The sequence below is a fragment of the Sarcophilus harrisii genome, chromosome 2 (assembly GCF_902635505.1).
Source record: "Sarcophilus harrisii chromosome 2, mSarHar1.11, whole genome shotgun sequence".
Taxonomy (NCBI): Eukaryota; Metazoa; Chordata; class Mammalia; order Dasyuromorphia; family Dasyuridae; genus Sarcophilus; species Sarcophilus harrisii.
The window spans coordinates 518,813,631-518,839,228 of record NC_045427.1 but is presented as its reverse complement, the minus strand read 5'-3'; the positions used below and the strand labels follow the sequence as shown (position 1 = coordinate 518,839,228).

Here is a 25,598-nt window from a genome sequence, read left to right as displayed (position 1 = left end):
TCCCTACAGTGAAAAACATGACTCCAAGTTAAATAGTAGGAAATGGTAGAAAAAAGACACTTCAAGAACCCAGGTCTCCTTAACTGTAGAGTTACAGAAAGACAAGAGAAAAGAAAGGAGAAAAGGAACAATCTTTTATTAAGCCTCCACTGTGTGTCAGTATCAAGCACCTCACAGATATTATCTTATTGTATATAGATAGAAGCCACTCAAAGTAAACAGTGAAGCCTTCCTGAGCACTTTCTTCGAGCTTAGTGCAGTTGCTAAGTTTTATTGAGTTTACAATGACAGAACTCTGGCACTCAAGGATGGTATAGTAGATAACTTATCTGTCCTTGGGATCAGAAACACCCACCACAGCCTATTACCACTATGACCTTGGGCATACACTCTTGGTGCCTCAATGTCCTCATTTGTAAAATAAGGGAATTGGATTATCCCCAAAGTCTTTTCCATATTCCAAGCTATGATGTTATGAGAGAACTTACAACCTCCTCCTTCAGGGGAAAAGGCTGTGATAAAAAAAAACTGTAAGGAATCCAGAACTATATAAAATGAAGCCTAAATTTTGTGACAGAAAACAATTTTTGCTATGGGAGTTGAGAGAAGAGATTGGTGGTGGAGGGAATGCAGTGAGACTTAACTTTGGTTTTGCAGTGGAATTGGAAGAGAATGTTGAGGAAAGGGAAGAACATTATAGAAGAAATAGTTTTGTTTCTTTGGTATTTTGAATGATCATTGATTTCATCTGTATGGCAGAGCTTAATCCCTTTGAGAGGATGGACACATACTCTGTCTCCAATCATATACCTTGTTAAGAGCTGCAAAGGCTTGTGAAGAGGTTACCCTTTCCCCTCCCCAATCTTTGGAGGAAAAAAGGCTTTATTGGAAGACAAGGCATAAGTATCCGTAGTCTATACATAGAAATTGGAATAGTACAAAAATAAATCCTCTTTTTCCTTGGTGTACCTCCCTTTTTATTCCATCAATTAAATGTTTATTGAATTATTGTGTCCTAGGCACAATATCAGTGGGAAGAATGAGGAAACTGAAAGGGAAAGTGACTTGTCCAGAAATAGACACAGGAATAACTAGACCAATAATTTCATTGTTAGGGGCAGTTAGGTGGTGCAGTAGGTGGGCTTCCAAGACAGAAAGACCTGACTTCAAATGTGGCCTCAGACACTCACTGACTGTGTGATCGTGGGCAAGTCACTTAACCCTGTTTGCCTCAGTTTCCCCATCTGTAAAATGAGGGAAATGTATAACAGCTCTGGTTCTAATACAAGAAAATCCCAAATGGGGTGACAACTGAAAAACAACAAATTTAATTGCTGTAATGGACCTTCTACTAAAGCAAGTCAGCTCCATCTCAGCAATTTAATCTTAGAGGTTTATATAGAGCTGTGTGGTCAAACTCAGTGGTATTGGCTGTGTTTTGTTATATTTTTATTCATTTTATTAAATATTTCCCAATCACATTTTCATCTGGTTCAAGTGGCACTCAGGAGCATCGTGGGCTACATGTAGCTGTGGTGACCTCTCTGGCCTGGATTACGCAGCCCGTGTCTTGTGTGTGTCAGAAGAAGGAAATGAGCCCCCAGACCTTCCTGACTCTGAGGGCAGCTCTCTGTCCATCAGGTCCCACTGCTTCTGTCTGCGGGCATTCCAGCTGGTCCTGATGACCCGTGCCCACAGTTCTGACCCGTGCCCACAGTTCTGCCCATGGGTGTGCCCCCGCAGACTAAGGCCTTCTGGCACTGGGCCTGAAGGTCTCTCTCTAGCACTTCTGCCTTTTTCCTTGACTAAATGTTGATCGAGACTTAAGAGCTAACACTGCCTGTTACACCTTAAAGACTCTTGGCCTCTCTTGCATATACTTTGGGTGTGCTAGAAAACTCTGGATAAGGGGAAGAAGGAAAATGCTCCATTTTGCCATCTTCTCCATTAGAAAATCAGATTTATCATTGCTAGTCATGGAATGCATGTTTCTGAGCTGAGAGGATCTCAGACATCATTGGGTGCATCCCTTTTCATTCATTCTAGCAACAATTGTTTACTGAAGATTTATCATGTGGTAGACATTGCATCAGTGGAGGAAAGGGCTTGCCTAGGAACAAATCACATGCAGAGCAGGGACTGCATCTCAGGCTTTCTGTCTCCACTGTTCTCTGCTACACTAACATACCAAGCCCCTTTGCTAAGTGAGCCACTCCCCCTGAACAGAAGTCTCCCCCCCCTCTTTTGTTTCCCCCTCTCCATTTTTATATAGGAACTTTTAGAGAGTTTGTACAATGGAAGTTATTACAAATGGGTGTGCAGGGGCCTTCTGGAAACACAGCCTCTCAACTCTCGGACTTCCTGTGTCTTACAATGTTATCTTCAAAATAGGAAACTTTGCCCCATTTTACAACGCACATCCTTTGCCTGAGAGACAGCAACAGGAGGGCTTGGGAGGGTCAGTGCTCTTTGTCAGGACTTAGGAGAAGCAGAAAACTACTCTGATATTCATTCAAGAAAAGTCCCACCACACATTCGGGCCCCAGTCCGCCTAAATTTGTAAGCATACAAAAAGGGAAACAGGACATTTTGTTGCAAAACTTAATAATATACCCCCAAAGCCCCATTTAAAATCCCCTCATGGTGAAACTTCTAGACAAAAAAATTCATTTTGACTTATTTTAAAAAATATATTTCTATTGCTATCTTTTGTTTTTATGTAATTTACATTTACCAGTGAATTCTTCTTCCTACCTCCTTACCAAAAAGCCATCTCTTATTTAAAAAAAAAAAAAAAAAAAAAAAAAAAAAAGAGGAGGAAAGCAATTTAGCAAAACTAAACCAACACCAAAAAAGCCTGTTAACATGCACTGTTCCACACCCATAGTCCCCCACTTCTGCTAAGAATTGGGGGAGGGATGCCTTTGAGTATCTCTCTTGGGCCAAGTGTGGTCATTATAATTTCACAGAATTCAGTTAACAGTTGGTTTGTTCTGCCCCTTGACAGTGTTATACTATTTTCCTGGAATTGCTTACATTTCATATAAATAGTTCCCATGCATCTCTGTATCCATCATACTCATCCTTTCTTACCACATGGAAGAGATGATCTCTTTCATTCTCTCTCCTCCCCCCCCCCCCCCCCCCCCCCCCCGCCATTCAGTGTTTTTATACAACTTTGTGATAACTGATTCTTCCTCTTTAGCTTATTTCACTTTCTTCTGATAACTGATTCTTCCTGACTGCAAATCCGGCCCCAGATACTTATCTGTGTGACCTTGAGCAAGTCACTTCATCCTGCTTGCCTCAGTTTCCTCATCTATAAAGTGAGCTGGAGTAGGAGAGAGACTCCAGTATCTCTGCCAAGAAAACCCCAAATGGGGTCATGAGAAGTCAGACATGACTGAACACATCACCTAGAAATGAAGAAATGAATTACTTGGCTTTTGGAGGTCCCTGATAGAAGATGCTAAGATTGGGGGGGGGGGATCCAAAAAGCATTTCATTCCAACACTTCCTCAGTTTAGGGAAACTGCCCCAGGCAGTCCTATTCCTTTGTGAGGACATTTATGGTTTTCTCCCTCACTTTTTTGTAGTTTTAAACTTTCCCCCATTCCCTCCCCCCACTTTCTTTTTTTGCTTCTCAATTTGGTATTTAATTTCAGAGGCTGAGGCCATAACAATTGATTACTTAAAGAGGGGAATGAAGGCAATTCTGGGGCAAGGAGAGAATTTCTCCCCCTGCTCTTTCTCCTCATTCCAGGGAAGGCCTCCATGTGGGGAAAAAAGATAAACCATCTGAAGAAAAACAGTTCAAAGGAAAAGGGCAAGGGGTCCTTATTCAGCAGCTTGAATCTGCCTCCAGGGCAATTTCCATCACCCATTGGGTGCTGTCAGTATCTCTCTCATCCAAAAAAAGTCAAACTATCCAAGGGGAAGAAAGAACCAGAACTAGATCCAGGCGTCTGTTGGGGCAGGACCCTTCTGCTGGCATATGGACCTCAGAGGGCCCTGATGATTGGTCTTTCAAAACCAGGATGACAAAGGTGGACAGAGATAATAAAGATCCTTCTAGCTCAGGAAAGTGGGGTTTGGGGGGTCCATTGGCTAAGTTCGGAACAATATGATCCTGCAAACTCTGGCCCATTCTAGGACAGGAGTCCCTTGGAAGCCCATATCTGAGGTAACAAAGCATAGACTAACCATCATTATAGGAAGCCTCATTAGCACCTTGGTACTGATGGAGCCCTCTTCCCCACCCCCAAACAAGCAGCTTGGGGGAGTGGACTGAGAAGGCAGATGTGGAGCTTTTATTAAGGAAAACTGCCCATACTGATGCTGTGCTGTTCTAAGTCTTAAGAGAATGGCCTAGAGCATGGATCACATTTCCACTTTCTTACTGCAGCCCTGCAGAGGGGTGTATGCAAATATTTATTCCCATTTTACATGGGTGCAGCCTCAGTCAAAGTGAGACCTGTTGAAGTCCTTAGCTTAAAAAGCCCAAGGTCTCCCATGCATCCAGGACCAACTCCAATCTTCCTGATCTGTGTCTGGCCACTGAACCCCAGATGTCTCTGGAGGAGAAAGTGAGGCAGGTGACTTTGCCCAGCCCTCCTTCACTTAAATCCAATTCACTTGCAGGTCATAGGTCACCTCCCTCATGCCATGGCCCTCTTTCGAGAACGAAGGACAAATAGCAAACATTTTATAGAAGAGAAAAATGAGGTGCAGTGTATGCTTAGGGTCAACAGTTAGAACTGGGATGTGTCCCCGAGTTTCCCTGCTCCATGTCCATCACTCCTTGCCTTTTCAGTGTTTCTTTAACTTGACTTTGAACTCTCCCTTTCCATACCCTAACTGGAACTTCTTCCATTCTCCCATTGAAACTGTTTTCCTAGCTTGTTAGGATTGTTCACCTAGAGCCTTTTTAGCACTATTTCTGAAATGTTGGACCTATTGCCTAACTCTGGGATCTCGTGCAATCTAACTTTTTTGCATCCTAGGATCAAAATCCCTCCTTAAACTACTTTTATATTTTAAGGTAGAGAGACCAGTTTCTAAGTCTCTTCATGACACACCTTTTTGCACCTGGTCCACCCATAACCCACAAAACTTAGCACCCTATCTTCGTCTCACTCATCTTGCCCTCGGGACATATATGCAGCATGAGGCAGCAGGGTGGCCCTGTAGATGGAGTGCCAACCCCTGAAGTCAGAAAGACAAGTCTTCCCGAGTTCAGATTTGTCTTCAACGCTTATTAGCCGTGTCACTTTGCTTTGCCTCAGTTTCCTCATCCAGAAAATGAACTGAAGAAGGAGATGGCAAACCTCTCCAGGATCTTTGCCGGGGTCATGAAGAGTCAAATGCACAGCTGAACTAACAGTATAGACAGGAGCTTCCCCAATATTGAGAGTATACAACCTCTGTAAGAGAAGACAGTGTGGAATTAAGCTGATTTGTAACGGTCAGAAACAGTATTCAACCCAGTCAGGTCAGCTCACCTCCTGTGGTTGATGCATAAGGTAATTTCACACGTGGGTACAGAGCATCTACTTGTTTTTTGGGTTTTTTTTTCCCAAGGAAACATCAGAATTGGCAGCCTCAACTTGCACCTGGCTGAATGCCCTGAAGAAGAAACTCTTCTGCTTTAAGGCAGATGAAAAGTCATTTGGATGGCATATTAGAGTAATAGGGCCATATATACACTGCCTCCTTTGGTTGGGCACTTAAGTTGCTTTTCATTGATCTGGGTGACTACTTTAATGTGTTCATCAACTCTCTTCTCCTTCAACCCTACCACTCACCACCTCCCCTCCCCCAGCTGTTGTATGTGAGCCTATAGGTGGGCTTATTGGCTGAGATGGAGATTATTAATCTAATATCAACATGAGGGGCAGGGGGTTAAGTTGTGTTGCTTTTAGTATGATACAATAACATTTTGGGGAGGGGTTAACACATTATGTTTTTAGTTAGACTTCTAATTAAGTCAAGGTTTTTGCCTTGATTGTAATCCTTAATAAGTAAACGTGTGCTCTGATTTCACAAGTGTGATTGCATTTCCCACTTCTTTTCATTTCACACCGGGGAGCTAGACTCAATGAATTCACTTTCAGAATTGAGGAGTCAGAAGCCCTTTTTTAAAACTAGGCACAAATTTAATAAGTTTGCTCATCACAGTTATATCTTTCCTTCTCCCCTGTCCCCATATAACTAGCTGACATATAACAATGATATCATATACACGTATATACATATACTCTAAGATGCAAAAAAGCTCTTAGCTCAGCCCATCGGCAGCTTATTGGTTTGGTCAACATGCTTTTTTTCCTTTTTTTTTTGAGATGCTCAGCCTAAATCTTGGTTTTCTTCTCTCTCTCTCACACACACACACCTGAGTAGATTCAGTTATTATTACCTATTGAGGATTTGTGTATGACTCCAGCTAACTGTTCAGCCTAGTGCTGAAATATCTATAGGATACAACTCATTCCTTCTGTTCCAAAGGCAGTTTTACAAATAGTCTTTCTTAGTTTTGACACAGAAACTATGCTTTTACCTTAAACTAAGCCCTCCCCAGAGTCTCTAATTAAATTTCTTGAGCTCTCTTATTTGTAGTAAGTATTCTTTAAAAAAAAAAAAAAAAAAAGGCAAGTACCTTCCTCAAGTCACCAGCCAGAGACATCTAAAGACATCCCAAGGACTTCCTGACCCTCATTAGTTACACTTACACATGCCAATTTTCTTTCTCCCCTCTCCAATATACAAAGTGGGTGCTGCATTAATTAACTTATGCTTTCACGCATCTCAGCTTTATTGTGACACTGGAGGCAGTGGGGATCTTTGAGGTATTTGGGTTTTTTGTTGTTATTTTTAACATTTTATTTTAAATGCCCTTTGTGGCCACAAGATAGAGCCGAGATATTGTAACATGCTTGATGTAACTAAAAAGACTTGGCAGAAGAAGTTCCCAGCCCAAGTAGGAAGTGGTTAGGGTGGCCAGGAATGCAACCTGCGCCTCCCAGATTAATTAATAATTGAGAGCTGGCTCCATGCCAGCCTGAAGCAGTCCAGAGATAAAGTGAACAAAGAATGGTTAACAGTGAGGGGAAGGAAAAGTTTGACTTTGCTGGGGCTAAAAGGGAAATTCACAATGGAAATGATTTATTAGCTTGAATTATCCTGGATCCTCGGTGTATTCTGTCTTGGGCATATGCTCAAGGAATGCGGACATACTGACTTTGGGAGGGCAAGAGCTTTAGTCCCCAGCTGATTTGTGCTGGCAGGGCTATGGAGGGGCAGGGAATCTCAGGCGCCAGTCTTAGTGGAGGAGCTGCAAGTTAGTCACACCCTTGGGAGCAGTGAGAAAGGAGTTTTCTAACCCTCTGAATGAAGCCTGGGCTTTAAACATTTACATTGATCCTCACCTTGAGTCCCTTCCCCTGCTTGTCCCCCGCACCCGCTCCTCCGGCACTCAGAGAGCAGCATCCTTGCAGAAGTATTAGAATATGCTAAGTCCTTTAAGCTCTGGGCCGAGACCATACAAGGTAAAACAGAACAAGATGGTAGTTGCTTGATGAATCTATTAATTGAATGCAGCAAATACATTCTCCAGCAAAAATAAAAACAAAAAACCTTTTATACATGTGTAATTTGCTAGGCTCTGTAGCCTATTTTCTCTCTGAGTAATTTCAGGCAATTATATTGTGTTTACTCTGCCTGGCAGGATACCTAGCACATAGTAGGAGCTTACTAAATGTTCCGTGATTGAGGGATAGGTTGCAAGGATGTAGCACAACTAGTTGACATTCTCTCACGGGTCCTATGTAAGGGATGGGACTTATGGCTATAACCAAGGTTCTTGTAATATTGGACCATGGCGAGGTTTGGTTCCTTTGTTTTCCAGAATTTGTAAGAGATTGAGAATGGTTTCAGCAAATTGATTTTCTTCTTGGTTGATGAGGCTAAGTCTCCTTCCTTAAATAATTAGCCTTGGAAAGACAATCTAACTAGAAACCTAATTGACAAATCAAACTCTTCTTCCTGTGCTGTGGACATTAACCAACATTCATGGATAGAGATCCATCATGTGTGTGTGTGGCTCTGTGTGGGCTAATTAGTCATTTGCTAAGTAGTTCTTTTAATATGCATATAACTATTAAACTCAGTGCTGGGTTCCTTTGTGTTTCATGTGATTCTTCTGATGCTTGGTCTAGATGAGAGTTTCTTAGAGACCTTTTCCTGACATGTGGGCGAATAGACTGGGAACCAAACCAGGCTTCCTTCCACCCCAGGAGCCAGAATCTCTTAAATAGGGTTGAGGTGTGTCATCCAAGGTCATTGGTGCATTTCCAAGAGTTTGTTAAGGTCTTAGCCAGAAACAGTGGATGGCCTGCCTAAGTCAGGAGCCCTATTGATTTAATCCTTTTTCATCTTTCCTCCACCACCTCTCCCTCCAATCAGAATAGCTAACTGAAATGGTCACTGAGGTTAAAGTGCTATGGAATGTATATCTCATAGGACAGTCATGAAACAGCCTACCGTGTTTATAACATCTGGGTGAGATACTACCCATTTTTATCATAATTTGCAGTGTTCTTGTAGGGAAGAGTTTAATTTTACATTACAGTGATCTCCCCCCCGCAAATATTAGCTTTAAATCTTGGATTACACTGATCTCTCCAGTAAATATTAGCTCTGTACTTATTATAATAAGTTATAAATGTTTGTTTCAGAATTGTTACTATTATGTCTGTATAGGCAGGCCTTGCTTTAAGAAAACCCAGTATTTAGAAATGCCAGATTTATAAAGCAGATCTAAGAGAGACTGATTATTCATATTGTTGTTGTCCTGTCATGTACAACTTTTCGTGACTCTATTTTGGAGTTTTCTTGGCAAAGATACTGGAGTGGTTTGCCAGTTCCTTCTCCTGCTCATTTTCCACATGAGGAAACTGAGGCAAGCAGGGCCAAGTGACTTGTGCACTATGGCACCCCCTAACTGCCCAAGATTAATCAAATTAGAGAAGGATTATTCATTGATTAAGTCCCTTACATAATCTCTCCCCCCCTTTGTAAAACTCTTTAATATAAAAACATTTCCCTGTATGTATGACTACTACTTATTGTAAAGCAAGGCACATCTATATGGTTAATGACGGGGAGAAGGGAATAAGCATTTATTAATTATTATAGCCTGCTATGTGCTGGATACTTTACTGATTGTTGTCCACATTATCTTAGCTGATCTTCTCAACAGCCATGTGAGTGAGAACAATTATGTTCTCCATTTTACAATTGAAGAAAAATATCTAGCACTTATTTATTTATGCCTTAATGTTTGCAAAGTGCTTTACATGTTACTTCATTTGATCCTCACAAGAGTCCAGGCATTCTTATTTTATTATTATTTCCTATTTTATGGATGAGAAAACTGAGGTGTTAGTCTAGGGTCACATAGGTAGTAAACATCTGAGGCAGTATTTGAATTCAAGTCTCACTAACTTCAAGTTTAACACTCCCCTGTTTTACCCTAGCTAGATGCTGCAATACATAGAATTGGGAAGCCTCATCTTAAGTTCAGATTTGTCTTCAGACATTTACAAGCTGTGTGAGCCTGGGCAAGTCATTTAACTTCTGGGTCATCTCCAGGATACTCTTGATACTAGACAAGTGCCCTTCTTGGAGGTAGTGGAGTTTCTCCACTGAGAGTTCTCTAAGCTGCTCTGGAAAAAAAAAATCATTAAGATATAATTGCTTTCCTCAAGATAACTCTGTCGAGTAAGTAGTTTATTACTATCCCCATTTTACAGACGTGGATGCTGCTATCAGGAGAGTTGAATGGATGGGCCTCAAGTCACGCTAGGGATTTGATCCCAGGCTCATTGACTCCAGGTCCGGCATTCTTTCCATTAAACCAAGCTGCCTCCTGGTAAAAACTTGACTGAAGTGCCATGAATTATCTTGGCCCTGGGAGTCTGGAGTTTTTCATATGCCCAGAGTCTGAGTTAAGAGTTTTCTTTGCAAGATACTGCCATCTGCCACAAATCAGTATCTCTGCACCTCAAAAGGAAAAAAAAAACATACACACAGGCAAAAATGGCTTTTATCAGAGTCCTAAAAAAGGGACTGTTTTAGATCATTGTGTAGTGGGTAGTGTTTGGGGTGGAGTGACTGGTAGTTTGGATTTACCTAGGAAATCAGAACTTTTAAAATGGATATTGATAATGATGAGCATGCAAACTGTATAAAATAAATTTAAAATTATACTGGTGCTCACTATTGACACTCTGAGGTTAGCATCTGACTATTTTGTAAGTAAGAACTGTGAAGATTAGTGGTGGAGAGTGTCAAGGGCTTTGCTTTAAAAAGAAATCATCTTTCCCAGTTTAAAAAAAAAAAAAAATCTGTCTTCTGTGAATAAGTTTTATTTCCTTGTGCACTTAATGCGCTTTTCACGTAATGTTGTATGTATTATAATGTGTCTTTCTCTTCCTGGGCTTTTAACCTCATAAGCAAAGTGACCCATACTAAATTTGTGTCTTGATTAAGGCTACCATTTTACATACAGTGGATTCTTAATGAATGTTTGAATGAATGAAAAGATGGTAGTCGTGTGTGAGAGTGGGGGGGGGGGAATAGGGAACGGGGAGAAAGAAACACACAAAGAGAGAGAGAGGGAGGGAGGGAGGGAGAGAGGGAAGGAGAAAAAGCATCTTCACTCTTGGAAATGGACCAAGTGTCACTTATAGTGTGTTTGGAAACTTAGACAGATTTTAGTCTCCCTCCTTGTAAAGCAATGCTAGTTTCTACCATGACAGGTATTATTTTGTAGAAATATTATTTTTAAACCTTTGGGGGATGGGAATATAAAATTAAGGAGTCTGACTCAGTTTTAAAACATAATGTCGAATAGGAGCAAAGTTCAAAGACTTTTGTTTTTATTAACGGGTTCCCTCTCTAAAATGGGGGCAGGTTTTATAAGCTACTTAGCATTACTTGAATCTTCTTCGAATGGCCTGGGTTTGATCACCTCCTTTCACTCCTCACCTCCGCCCCAGCCCTCATATCAATATCGCCCACACTCCACGGCACTGATTTCTTTCCAGGATCTGGTTTGAATTCTCTGTCTTGCTTCCTATCTCGTTTTTTAATCTTAAAATTGTTTGAGTTTCCTTTTGGATGTGCCTGCCGAGAGGCAGTTCTGAAAACAGAGGAAATGGGGACTTGCAAGGAGCGAGCCACAAGTAAACACGAGCCAGAGTTTCTGGTGTAGAGGCTGATCGATAAAGTTGGCTTTGATGGAGGAGATAGCTCTGACGCCAGGCTAAATGTGGCTGTCATAAGTTGTAGCTGCCTGTGGAGAGAGAGTTGTTAAAAAGGTGGCCCGTACCACGGGGGGCTGAGGTCTGGGGGAGGAGAACGACCTTCTTTCTGCAAGGGAAAATGGTACGGCCCTGGCTCCGTGGGAGAAAGAAACCTCATCCCCTGCTAGTGAAATGTAACCGACCGAGCCTGGGAAGTTCCTGCGTTTGGGCAGGAGGAGAAGGGCGAGGATCTTGAGTCCCAATGTGTAGACAGGCTTGCTTTCTGCAGGATCACCCCTGCTGTCTGCTGAGTGGTAGAGCCTAATAGCTCCGGGCGAAACTAATACTTGGCTTTGGATGAGACACTGAGCAGGCCCTCTGTATTAGGGGCTGGAGAGAGCGCTTGTTTTATGTCAGGCTTGCAAGATGAGTTCATCTTTTCAGGATTTGTTTGAATACGCTGGGAGATAAAAGAATGGAAACCGAACCCACCTACGTTTCAGGCAGTTACTTTGATTGGCTGGGAGATTGGGAAAAGTGGAGCTGTGTTCTGAGAAGCAAGCAAGGCTCCTTCCTGCATACTCTATTGAGAACTTTTCCAGAGGGCCCCGCATCGGCTCTTTAAAAAGCTGCCTGCTTTATTTCCTTTTGGACCACAGGCTGGACTATATTTTTTACTCAGTTTCTTATCCCTCCCTCTAGTTCCTTTCTCCTGGTCCTGCCATCCTCCCACCCCCAAAACAAACAAACAAAAAACTTGCCTCCATATGTGGCTACATATTTAAATACATGTATCCTTTGTGTCTTTTTGTGCTTAAACACATATACATATATACACACATGAGATTATCTATAAGCAGTTCTTAAACTAAGATTTATGACCCAGAAATTTCAGAGAGTCTGTGAACTTGGATATTTATTTTCACTAACCTCTAAATGAAATTTAACCTTCCAAGTGAAATTTCCTTCAATTAAATATAGACATTATTCCAATAAGTCAAATCCCTAAACTTCACCAGATTGCTAAATGACACAAAAAAGGTTAAGTGTCTCAGATCTGGGATCAAGGATGAGGAAACTGAGTCACAGAAAAAAGTTACTTTCATAAAGCAACACAGCTACTATTTAAAAAAAAAAAGTAGCAAAAGTAACATTTAAATCCAGAATTTGCTTCTAGACAACTGTGACTTATACTTTGAGTTATAGTTTCTCCAGCCTCCACCTGGTCTATCTTTATTTTAAATATTTAAATGTTTTATTCAGTGCATTTATTCTATGTATAAGGAGTTTGCTAGGTGCTGGATGGGCTAGCCCCCCCCAAAAAAATAGTAATAATAAAAAAAAAAGCATTATCTTGGATAAAAATTGATTGGAGTCAGGGAAGAGTTACTTAATCCTAGTCTGCCTCAGTTTCCTTATCTGTAAAATGGGGATAATAAATCTTCCTAGGGTTTTGTGGATGATTTAATGTTAATATTTGTTAAGTGAATATTTGTAAAGCACTTTGCAAACCAGTAAAGTACTATATACATTCTAGCTATTATTAAGGAGCATTTGGTTACACAGAGAAGTGCAATGCTGATATAGAATATGATGGAATATATCTCTAAGGGGAAATCTTTGGGGTAAAGGGAGTGGAATAGAAGGGGGATCAGGGAGATACTATGGGGAGAGTTCACTTAAGCTACTTCTAGAAGGATGCCCTCCAGCCATCAGAGAGGGGAACTGAAAAACTGACAAGGTTATGGAACTGCTAAATAATCTAGTCTGACAGGTACAAAACCTGAAGGGAGGAGGAGAGTGAAATATAGCTTAAATGTTGATTTGAGTTGATTAAGGAGTTTGCATTTTTGTACTATTGGTGATGAGTGAATCTGTAACACTTTAGAATTTGCAATGCACTTTGCATAAATGATCTAATTTAATAAGTAGCTCTTTGAATTTAGGGAATGACATGGTTAGATTTGTACATTTGGAAAATGATTTTTGGCAGCTGTGTAAAGGATTGGTTGGAGGAGAATGAGGATGTTTTAATCAAGTAAAATTAATAGACAATATGAAAGGCTGTTCTGGATGTTAAACCATTGCCACTACTAGTATTAGAAAAAGCTCTGAACTGGGAATTAGAATTAGAATCAGAGTTTTAATCCTGGCTTCTCAATTGATTAATACTGTGACCTTGGTTGAGTGATTTCACCTCTGACCTATCAATTTCCTCTTTTGTTAATGAGTGGGTTAGATGATCACACAGATCTTCTCCAGCACAAGTCTTTGGAATCATCCCAGTTTGGCTCTTTGCCTCTTTTCTTTATGTACAATGCCTGAACCCCTATTTCTTTCTGCATGTACTTGAAAAAAGGGACCACTCTCACCTACAGAATGAATTGTTTTCATAGAGAGGCAAAGGCAGGTTCCAGCCTATGGACTTCTGAGACCCATGGCAGAAATGGAATTGAGTTCACCCTCATGAAGGCAGCTAATCTGGTGGCCCCATCTGTGATATAATGACTGATTAGGAACTTCCGCTTGGAATCTGATCTTCCTCCTTGAGCCAAAGGTGCTGGGGAGAAGGGGAGGGGGTGGTGAAAAGGGGGAAGTCGGGGGGGAGGCGGGGAGAAAAAGGGGAAACCCTTGTCAGGGTTGTTCCAAGCTCTGGAAGGAAAGAATTCTGGAGAGTTCCTAACTTGTGTCCATACACATTTCTCGGGCCTTCTCTCCACCCCCCACCCCACCCCTGCATTCCTTTGGTTTTACTGAGCTTAATGAGCAAGGAAGAATAAAGAACTGGCTTCCCTTCTCCCTTTAAAAAGGGGGTGGAGGTGGGGAAAGCAGCCCAGGCTTGGAGTCCCATCACTGAACCTGAATTTTTCTTGCTGCCAGATCTAAAGCTGATTTTCTAGATTATGTATAAAGATAGTATAGGGTTAAATGGTAATTCCTTTCCTGGGTTTTTTTCCTCTTTAAAGAATGATAACAAAAACTACTTATCTAATGGGCAAAAAGGGCTTTTAAAGGGGTGTTGGGTTAAACTGATGCAGGACCTCATAATTACTACCAGGCTTCAGATGAAAAACTTGCCGAAATCTCCTGGAACTCGAATCTGTAAGCACGAGGGACAGGCTCCTTTGGGTATTGAACAGAGCTTTATATAGGATGGGGAAAGCCTCGATCGTGGCCTCCTGACTGGCGTGAGCTGGAAAGTAGGCCCCGGAGGTCACCTCTTTGCTCAGTCACTAACAGACCATGTGTCCTCGGATAAGACACTCATTATCTTGGGGCCCCAGATTCTTCCACTGGGAAATGAAGGGCTGGTGACCCTAAGACTGTTTTTAAATCTAACTTTGTATGATTTTGTGGTTTTTCTCCATTATATTAACCTCTGTTGCAAAAGGGAATAGATATACTCACCCATCCTAACCCTGTACCCTTGAAAAGGACCAGATCCATTTACCAAAGGCCAGTGTTCATAATCAGAAAGCTCAGATGGGTCTGCATGGGTCTCCAGGAACTGGAGTGGCTTCCTCATGAGCAGCCAGGCTCTACAGGTGAATCAAAACTTAACCCATTCCTGTCTCCCTGGTGTCTGGGAGTCAGAGGAGATGTCTCTAATGTGGAACAGAAAGTGAGTCCAACTGGAAACCCAGAGACAAGAAGAAATTGTAGTGCTGCTTCCTCTGAATGCTGGACTGGAAGAGACTTTTAATTGGAGCAGATTTGTGGTTCATACCAGGGGATGCATTAAAGCCAGAGTAGTTTGGCTAAAGAGGAGAAAAAAAGGCCAAGAAATGCTTAGCACTAACCCCTCTGCAGAGCCTCATTGGGGGCTGTCTTTTCTTTCTTCCTTTCTTGTTTTTTGTTTGTTTTTTGTTTTTTTAACAGAAAGTTGCTGACTCAGGAAGCTTATTTATCTTTTTCTCTCTCACCTTTCCTCCTCACAAGTTAGCTGCTTTTTTGTTGTCTGGTCTCCCACAAAATTATACATTCTCTACCATTTTTCTGATCATTTTCAAAAGACCAAGAGCACCCAGAGGAAAGAATTCCAACGATTAGAGACGGGATTGTTCCCCGGGCGGGCAGTCCTATTGTTTGGGCTGTTTCTTTCCCCTTCGTCCCCAGCCATGCCAGACTGGTTGCTTGGTAAGGGAAAGAGGGGGTCCTGGTGCTTTTGCCCGACTGCCCTCTCCTGGAAGGAATGAGACTTCATTCCTCTTCTGGGTCCCGGGCACTGAAAGGCCCTTTGGGAGGAGGGGCTGCCTGCTAAGAGCAGAAAGGACTTTCCTTCCCTTCTCTCCTTGAAGTTTAAAATTACCAGCTCTGTAGAATTCCTTGAATTCTAACCTGGAACGAGGGCTTTCAGCATCATCTCAGCCACCACCAAACTGAGAGGCAGGAGCAGTGCGTTAACAAAATCCTAGATTAAGAGTCAGTTTAGTGTTCTCTTGCTTGCTGTGCGACTTTGGCTGATTTGGGCTTCAGTTTCTTGAGCTCTAAATGGAAAGGGGGTGAATTCAATCATCTCCAGGGTCTCTTTGTAGATTTCCTTAGTCATATGGTTCTGATTGCAGTCCAGAGTCTTGAGACAACCAAGGGTCGGTCCTAGGACCATCCATTTAGAGCTCAGCGGAGCCTCCGAAGCCATTTATCTCATGCACCCCACCATTGTCCAGATGAGGAAACTAAGAAGTAGGAAGTCATTTGCCGAGAGTCATAAGCTTCCAAATGCAAAGCAGGATTCTAAGAAATGAAGGCGAGGAAGACATTTTTAGGCACAGAAGACAGCCAGCACAAGAGAGACACAAGAAAAGAGGTGGATTATCCAGTCCAAAGAATAGCAGGTAGAGCAGGTCAGGTTTTCTGGGACATAGAGTCTGTGAGGGGGAATCATGTATAATAAGCCTGGAAAGGTAGATTGGAGGCAGTTTCGAAGGGCTCTTGATCCTGAGCACAGGAAGTTTTTATTTTATCCTGGAGGCCCTAGTGAGCCATCAGAGCTCTAGAGCAAGGGAAAGGACACAATCAGCTCTATTCTGTGTGTCACCTTGGCTGCTATAAGGATAATGGGTTTGGAAAGGAATAGGCCTGAAGGAGGGAAGCTCCCTGGACTTAGAAGAAAGCCATGTATATACAAGTCCAAGTGAGAGGTGATTAGAGCCTGAACTAGAATGGCCAAATGCTTCTAGAGATATTGGGGTTAGAAACCTTAAGTTTTGGCAATTAGTTGAGTATGGGATGGTGGGAATGATTTCCAACACTGCAAATCTCAGGGATTGGAACGATGGCCAGTCTCTTAGAATCCTGGGAGACTGGAGCCAGGACTCAGAATTAGATAAGGAAACAGGGCCAGGCTGTGGTCAGTGGTTGGTGACTGGGAGTTTTCGGTCAGATTTTGGTCACCTTTGATGTTGCTCACTCAGGTCTGACTCGGCAGGATTTATTTGCTGTTAAGTAGCTAGTTCTTAATTAGGTTGATGGCTGTGGGAGATGGCTAGTCCCACAAGAAGGGCAACTGGGGAGCCACTTAGGGACAAAGATCTTTGGCAGTCAGCCCTTTTTCAGCATCTACTCACTGGCCTTTCTGCAGACACAAAGCACAGACTTCATGGGTCCCAGACTTGCCAATGCTGTTGAACTAGGTGATCTTGGTTAAGTCATTCTTTGGGCCTATCTAGGAAATTTCAAGGTTATGATGCTTGAAAAATCCAGTGTTTCATTGCTGGGTCTTTGTATCACAGGTGTGATTCCCCCAAGACCTCTTCTGAAGCAATCAGTTCTGTCTACTGGGTAGGACTTCAGGCCAGAGGGGATGGAACCAGCTAGCCATACTCTCTTTGTGCCCCTGATAAACATCCAGACTTTAGGCTCAGCTTCCAGCAAAGGAAGCCATGTTGAACTGGAAATGAGACAGTCGCCACAAATCTTCCACACCATTTCACAATCCCCATTTTTTATCTTGTTGTTCAGTCCCATCCAACTCTTTGTGACCCCATTTGGGAGTTTTCTTGGCAAGAATACTGAGTGGCTTGTTATTTTTGAAGGAACTGAGGCAAACAGGCTGCAGTGACTTGGCTCAGGGTCATACAGATAGTCTCAGAGATTTGATCTTAAGAAATTGAGTCCTCGTGACTTGAGTGACACGAGACATGCATGACATGACGCTCTCTGGTTTATTCACTGTATCACCTCGCTGCCCTTGGGGACAAATGGATAAAACTATTATGAATTCAGAACCATGGGGCTAAGGTTATAGTGTCAGTGACCTTGGAGTCATGAAGACCATGAGCAGCCTCTCCACACTTTACTCCTCCGTAAAAGGTGGGATAAGTTCTACCTTATGTGTTGTCTTCTTCCATTAGACTGTAAGCTTCTTGAGGTAGGAACTACTTTGCTTTTTTCCCTTGTCTTTATTCCAGCACTTAGCATATTCTCCGGCATATAGTAAGGGTTTAATAAATGCTTTTTAAGTTGATTTGATCTGGAATGGTTATCTCATTGAGCTGCATCCTTTGACCTACATTTAGATCCTTTTCACCATACCAGGGTGCTGGATGGTGAAGTCAGGAAACCTGGGTTCTAGTGTTGAATGACCAAAGCTGGATTCAAATCTTACCTGTGACACCAATCATGTGATCTTTTGGGACCATAGTTACTCATCTGTAAAATGAGAGGATTGTATTAAATGGCTTCTTAGGTCTCTTTCGGCTCCAGAACTGTGAATCTGTGATCCATAAAGTCTTCTTTTCCACATCTACCCTTTAGGTCTAAAGGACTCTTGACCTTCTGACCAGCTTTCACCATCTGTCCCACTAATCTGACCCTTATGTTTGCTACTGCCAGCTCTGTATGACCATAGTCTACTCAGTTTAACTTTTATATGTGTTAGTTTACTCATCTGTAAAATGGGAATACACATACCTGCAAGACTAAATCATCTCTGCAAAGCATTTTTTTTTCCTGAGGGAGAAATTATTTTATATCGATTTCCTTTATTGCATCACCTCTTTTTCCATCTGGATTTCTAACTCCTGCCTGATTATGGAGAAATTGCTTTTTTGTCCTTTAGTTTTGTATTTTTGTGTGTCTCTTTGTGTGTATCTCTAAGCTTTTACCATAATACTTGCTTGTTGAACTAGAGACCGAGCCATAGGTGTTTTGGTTTGGCACGATCCTTGACTGTATTGATCATTGAAATGTCCTTTCCCAGCGCCCCCAGCCCCTAATAGATTACTCTGAAGAGATGGGGAACAGTTTCTCAGTGCTAAGGCTTCTAGTGTGGGTACCATGTGGTTGGTCCTGACCAGAAACAATAGCTACTTGGTCTTCCATCGTCTGGGGCTTGAGGTTGGGGTGTTCCCCAGCCGCCCACACATTTGCTCTTGGCATAGTATTCTCACAGTCTAATTACCCAAACTTTTAACAGGAGCTGCAACTGTACAAGCTCTTTTTAAACACTCCCACAGTGTAACTCAATTCAGTCCTTCCATAATGGAGGAGGAGAAGAAGAAGAGGGGGGTGGGCTTTTTCCCCTCCAGCGCCATTTGAGAAAGAAAAGCCTTGGAGCTGTCAGCCGGAGGTTTAAATCCGGCAATAGAGTCTCTGAAGCAAAATAATAGCATCACCCGGTGGGTGAGTTAATCAGACTTGATGGCATGAAGGCATGGAGGTCAACAGGACAGAGTCTGGTGATCTGTTGTCAGGGACCTTCATGCCAGGCCGAGCACAAGCTTTGCTCAGATGCCAAGCTCCCTTGCCGAGTCTTTGTAACCCCCAGACGCCTGGCCAGAACAAGAATGTCAGGCGCATTTTGTGTAGAGGAGGGGCCTGCCTAGGAGAAAAGAGGAACAGCCCCCCCTTCTTAGGTCATGAATGAAGTCATTGGGAGCCTTTTCCCTGTTAAATTTTTGGTTGTTCATTTAATCATGGGCACCTGTGGAAGCTGAATTCTGGTTTTGTCAACAAATAATTCTACTATGTGTGAAGAGATACAGAACAGAAGATCACCCTCAGCTTGAACATCTCTAGCAAAGAGATAGCTAGTGGTCCGTCCTGGACCTGGAGCTCTAGAACATCGGGAGTCCAAATCCCTTACTATTTGACTCTGGGCAATTCACTTACTTTCTGCTTGCCTCAGGTTCCTCATCTGTAAAATGGAAATAATACTAGCACATACCTTCCAGAATTATCATGAGATTCAAATGAGATAATATTTATAAAAGTGTTTAATAAGTGCCTGGAATCCAGTAGGTGCCACATAAATGCTTATTTCTTTCTCTCTCCTTCCTCCCCCAAAGAGGAATGATATGTATTTGGAATTGGGGAACAGAAAACCAGGCTGTGTGATGGAAGAACAGGTCCCTTGGCAGGGAGGCCTCATGGCTGTGGGGGTGGGGGGGGGCAGAAAGAGGAAGGAATAGGGAATGATTACTTCCTGTTCTCACATATCCCAGACCACTTGGGTGGGAGGTTTAAATGTTGGCTTGGTACCCCCTAGAGTTCCTTTACATATTTGGAGAAAGGACTTGCAACCCATACTGTCTGAATAGAGTATTCTCTCTTTAGCTAAAATGGAGCAGAAATTTCTTTCCATCTTGATTTCAGACTTGAGAGGTGAGGGATCCATGTTAAAATGTAATTTAGCAATCAAGGCTTCTGCTGGTATAATCCTCCTTTGTATAACAATGTGCACAAATAAAGCAGTCTTTTTGATGATGGCTAGGGTTATAGAGCCCATCGAGGTCAGTCAGCAAGGAGATTAGTCTTTGGCATTCTGCACTTGCCCTAACTTTCTGTTTTCAAGCTAGGGAAGGACAGTTAGCACTTTCATTAATGAAGGCCCCGTTTGTATTTCTTTTGTGAAGGATAGTGATTTTGTTAGTTTAAGACCCAATCTTTGCTTAGAAGAGGTCAGTATATGAAAATATTGACTGAGCTTAGATCCCTGCTGTTCCTGAAATTTAAACTTGAATGTGTTTGAATTTCACATGTATCATTTATGACAGGCAATAAAGAGTGTTTGAACTTAAGCTTATTCACTGTTATTCAGAGAATGATTAGAGTTGACAATAGAAATGTAATCAATCCCTATCCAGGCATGGACTTGAAAGCTGGTGGACAGCATATGGACCAAAGGAACAGAATGATTTAAGAAGTGGATTTTTATTTTGCTGCACCCATGAAATCTCTTCCTTTCTGTTGTTGGCCACACCAAATTCTCTGTCCCTACTCCCAGCTGCTGTGCCAGGTTCTCTCCACCTGGAGCACTCATTCCACATAAAATAATGGTTTTGACTGTTTTGGCCAAAAAAAAAAAAAAAAAAAAAAAAAAAGCAAATCCTAGAGCACATGTCCTTGTTTGAGTCATGACTTAGCTTCAAAGGGAACCTAAAGCAAAGTTCTCTCGACAGATTTGGGGTATCATTCAAATGGCAGTTCTGAGGGATGCTTTTCATCATCCTATGCTCCTGCCCTCATGCCTTACATTATATTAGGGTTGTCTTCCTTAGAGCTTCTAATGTCAGATTTTAAGGCATATATAACACCAGGAAAAAGATGTCTATATTCACTGTGCCACCAAACTCTTCACATATGTGTGTGGACACCTGTTCATTCTCTGGGTTAATAGATGTACTCCAAACCTGCTCATATACTGGCTGGTCCAAGGTCCCAGAAAAATACTGTGCTGTCACCCTCAAATTCTCTTTAGGGATCTAGGGCTAAACTCCGTTGAGGAGGGATGCACCCTCACATATATCCTTGTACAAACTCATGACTTTAGCTTTTGAGCCCCTTCTGATGTGTTTCTATGTATATACAAACCAGCAATTCACAATAATGATACTTTCAAATTGCAAATATAACCAAGAAAAAAAGTCATAGGTAAAGTGAATCAATAATCACAAACCTCCTATAAACTTGGACCATTCTCTTACTAGTGTACTCAGATGCTGTGGGGCAGAGTTTAACTGAGGAAGGAACAGCTATGTTCTTAACTCACAGCTCTGGACTTTAGGTTTTGATGTCATACATACATTTAGGAACATAGTCATACAAAGCTGTTTCCTCTGATTCCTGCTTGTCTTGTGGTCTTCACTGTTCTCCAACTAAACAAATTTCCTTTCTCTTCCTTTTCCTCTTCTCTCCTCCCTTATTCTCATCAGCATTTACAAACTCTTCAATTTACAATCTTTCTCAAAAGAACCTTTAGAAAGTGTTAAACTCTTAATTTGGATGACAGTTCCCTTGAAGCCAGAAAACTACAAGAGGCATCTGGTAAGTAGGCTGTCTCTGGCCAATATAGCTTAGCTGTCACCAGCTATTCACTTACCAGGATGTGGTCTTGTCCAGTCAGATTATAACAAAATAGTTCAGATTGGCCAGAACAAGACAAACAAATTTAGCCCACTCTTTACTTATCAGGATTCTGAAACATCCATTTACATCCTTGAAACTTTTCCCATATAGCAGTATAGCAATAATGAAAATGGACTTTTCTCTCTTTTCCCGTTTTGTGTGTGTGTGTGTGTGTGTGTGTGAAGCAGAAAGTAAGCTACAGATACATCTGAGAGACTTCAGAAACCTAAATTCCTATAGATACTAAAGAACAGTATCTGGAACTGAAGCTTTTGTCCAGAAAGATGGAGTTTTTCCAACCAGTCAGTAGTCATTTAGTCAAATCCTTCTCTCAACTAACTTCCTGCTTCTGGTCTCTTCAGGCAGTAGCTTTTCACCACCTGTCAAGTCCACTTCTCTGGCTAAGTTTTTCAATTTCCAACCTCTAATTTCTCAGCTTTCTGTCTTCCATATTTTTCATTGGCATAAATCAGCCTCCTGGCATTCAGTGACTTACCTTTTATCTAAATGGTAACAAAACAAAACCAAAAAAAAAAACCATTACATTTTCCTAGTAAAACAAAAAAAAAACTTTTAAAAACTATACCTTAGCTGTTAATTATGTAATATCTCATTTTCAAAAGTTTTACACTCTTAAGTTGTGAAATAATTATATGTAGATGAGATGAATGCTTATGATTCTGTGAAACTCTTTGGTCCTCTAAATATTCTGGTTTGTATCATTGAAACTGTTTCTTCATACTCAAATTTTTCCAGTTTTTAACAAATAAAAGGTCTATCTTTATTCCTTTAAACCATCAAACTATTCACACAGAAGTGAGGCATCTCCCTATAGCATTACCAAGATGATTTAAGTCTTCATGTGTATACAGACACATATGTGTGTACATATATATTCATCTACTAATCAAAATGTACATAGTTATCACAATTCATTTTCTTTCCAAAACTGCTCAAATCCCATCTGAAAATCCTGTTTTTTCATACATATATATATATATGTGTATATATATATATATATCTATATATATCTATATATATTTAAAGTTTTTATGAAACCAAAGTTCTTTTCTTATTTCTTTCTGACGTCAAAATGTTTTACTATGACAGAGGCAATGCTTTAAATTCTTTACTAGTCGATAAACTTTTCTTTTACATAAAAATGCCTTTTCTGCTTCTTGTATCACTTAAAGAGATAATGCCTTATCCCAATTCTCACTACATTCATGGTAATGCCTTCTATGGACATGTCATGCTAAGCTAATTGATGTTTCTTCTTCTCTGAAACTATTCTCATATTCATATCACAAAAATAAACATTGTACTGTCTTACATTATGTTATTTCTTTTTATTCTCACCAACTAGAGTGAAACTCCTTAACACAAGTGTGCCTTGGCTTGTCTTGTATTCATGCACGGTGCCCTGTAAAAGAGTTGGACAGGTTATGTTTATTAGGGAGTTAATATTATGTTCAAAGACCTGCACTGAATGTGCAGGAAAGGGGAGAATTTGCTTAATTAAGCCTCCTAGGTCATTTTAAAAAAAATTGTAACATATTTTAGAGTTTCATACATTTATTTTAACAATATCCTTTTCCAGTTCAGTGTTAAAGTTACATTTCAATACATACAATGTTTAGATACACTGTATTTTTTAAATTGATTCTCTCATGTCTCCTAGAGAGTCCTTTTGCTTAAGCTTCTGCCCTTATTCAAAGGTACAGGACTACCCACTATTAATTAACCCAAGTTCTCATGACTGTGATGAAAAAGGGCATCAGACCTTTTGGAATAGGCATTAAATAATCTTTCACTTTTCCTAAGACTTAGATAGGATGAGTAGCTCTCCCCATTGTTAGAATCAAAGAATGCCTCGGTTAGTTAACCTGTTTTGGGTTCTCTAAGTCAGCTTATTTCAATTCTCTTCAATAGACATTTTTTATCAAGCACTTATGCAGCAATGCATAAGGAGGAGGTGTATTAAGGCAACAATTAAATGCTTCCTATCTTCAATGAGTTATTCTAAAGGGGGAAGGGAGGAAGGGGAATATAGCATCTTCAGCATTTTTAGTAAATGCAAAGTAGATATAAAATAATGAGAGGATGTATAGCATAATGGATAGGGAGAGCTCCATCATAGATGGAGGGAAGGGAACAGAAACCAAGAGAACACCTTAAATTGTGTCTTAAAGAGTCAGGTTGGGAAGGGAGGTAACTGCCTTTTTGAAGGTCGGTCATCGTTAAGTTGGTATCATTCATTAGGTAGTAGGTGCACAGAAAAAATTCTTTAAGTTGGAAGGGACCTTAGAGATTGTCTCGTCCAACACCTTCATTTTTTATAAGGAAACTGAGACCCAGAGAGGGGATGTGATAATACAAACCTTGGGTAGACTAGTCCTTGCTAGCCTTTTGGAAAGCAGATGAGGACGCCTTCATTGCTGGGTTTTTCTGAAGAAAGGGTCTAGTATCCATGTCAGTAGCAGATCCTAGAACCATCCTCTATGAACCTTCTTACTACCTTTAATGTCTGTCCTTCAGAAGGATCACAGAAACTGTGAGGGAAAAAAATCCTCTAAATTGAAGTTGGAACAATAGTCCTTGTAACCAAGAACCAACTCTCACCAGCTTGGCACTCTTGTCTTCAGCTTCCACGGAGCAGATGTTGTCTTATGTTTCCTTGTGTCCCCAGGGCCTATATGTAGGTAGTTGGGAGGCCCTATAATGTGCACACACTAAAAAAGGACCAGTTGGGGAGCAGCTAGGTGACACAGTGGGTAGAGCCCCAGCCCTGAAGTCAGGAGGACCCAAGTTCAAATCTGGTCTCAGACACTTAACGCTTCCTGGATGTGGGACCCTGGGCAGGTCTCTTAATCCCCATTGCCTCAGCTAAGAAAAAAAAAGACTGGTCGGGCTGATTTCCCGGTCCGTGAGTGACATTACTTACTTTTTTCCTCGCAGATGCCAGCATGTCTCCTGATACCATGAAGCAGAGCCATTGGTGTAATGTCGCTTACTGGGAGCATCGGACCCGAGTGGGCCGCCTCTATACGGTGTATGAACAGTCCGTCAGCATCTTCTATGACCTACCTCAAGGAAATGGCTTCTGCCTGGGACAGCTCAACCTGGAGCACCGGAGTGAGACAGTCAGGAGGACCCGCAACAAGATTGGCTACGGCATCTTCCTCAGCAAGGAGCCCGACGGCGTGTGGGCGTACAACCGGGGCGAGCATCCCATCTTTGTCAACTCCCCAACACTGGACATTCCCAGCTGTCGGACCCTGATTGTGCGCAAGGTGATGCCGGGGTACTCCATCAAAGTGTTTGACTTTGAGAAGTCTTGCCTCCTGCAGCAGCACGCCACAGAACTGGATTACACCGACGGTCCCTACGATCCCAACAGCGTGCGGATCAGCTTTGCCAAGGGCTGGGGCCCCTGCTACTCCAGACAGTTCATCACCTCTTGCCCTTGTTGGCTTGAGATTTTACTCAGCAACAACAGATAACAACTGGCCTCCAGCAGGAAAAGCTAAGTCAAGGAAGAGCCCCTGGGAGGGAGACAGAGAAAAAAAGACAAAAATCCCACAGACTACCCCAAATATCATCTACCTAGATTTAATATAAAGTTTTATATATTATATGGAAATATATATTATACTTGTAATGATGGAGTCATTTTACAATGTAATTATTTATGTATGGTGCAATGTGTATATGGACAAAGAAATGAAAACGCACTTTGGCTTATATATAATTCTTTCAATACAGATTTTTAAAAAAAATGATACAGCAGAACTAGGTAAAAAACCTGGGTTTGGTGTATGGTTTTTGAAATATTATTAATACCCAGACAAAAAGCTAATACCAGTCACTCATTGATAATAAAGTATTCGCATTATAAATTTTCTGTCTTTTTTTTTCTTAAGGAAGGACAAAAGTTGAGAGGTAATG

General features: G+C 41.5%; 1 protein-coding gene across 1 annotated transcript in view; it reads left to right on the top strand.

Annotated features, from left to right (window-relative positions):
* Positions 1–25,384, top strand: part of SMAD6 (SMAD family member 6) — a 105,023-nt gene extending 79,639 nt beyond the window's left edge. The window contains exon 4 of the mRNA XM_003755676.4: positions 24,609–25,384. Within this exon, the coding sequence (XP_003755724.3) occupies positions 24,609–25,153 (545 nt within the window). The 3' untranslated portion in view covers positions 25,154–25,384. The remainder of the gene's footprint in view (positions 1–24,608) is intronic.
* The last annotated feature ends 214 nt before the right edge of the window (positions 25,385–25,598 follow it).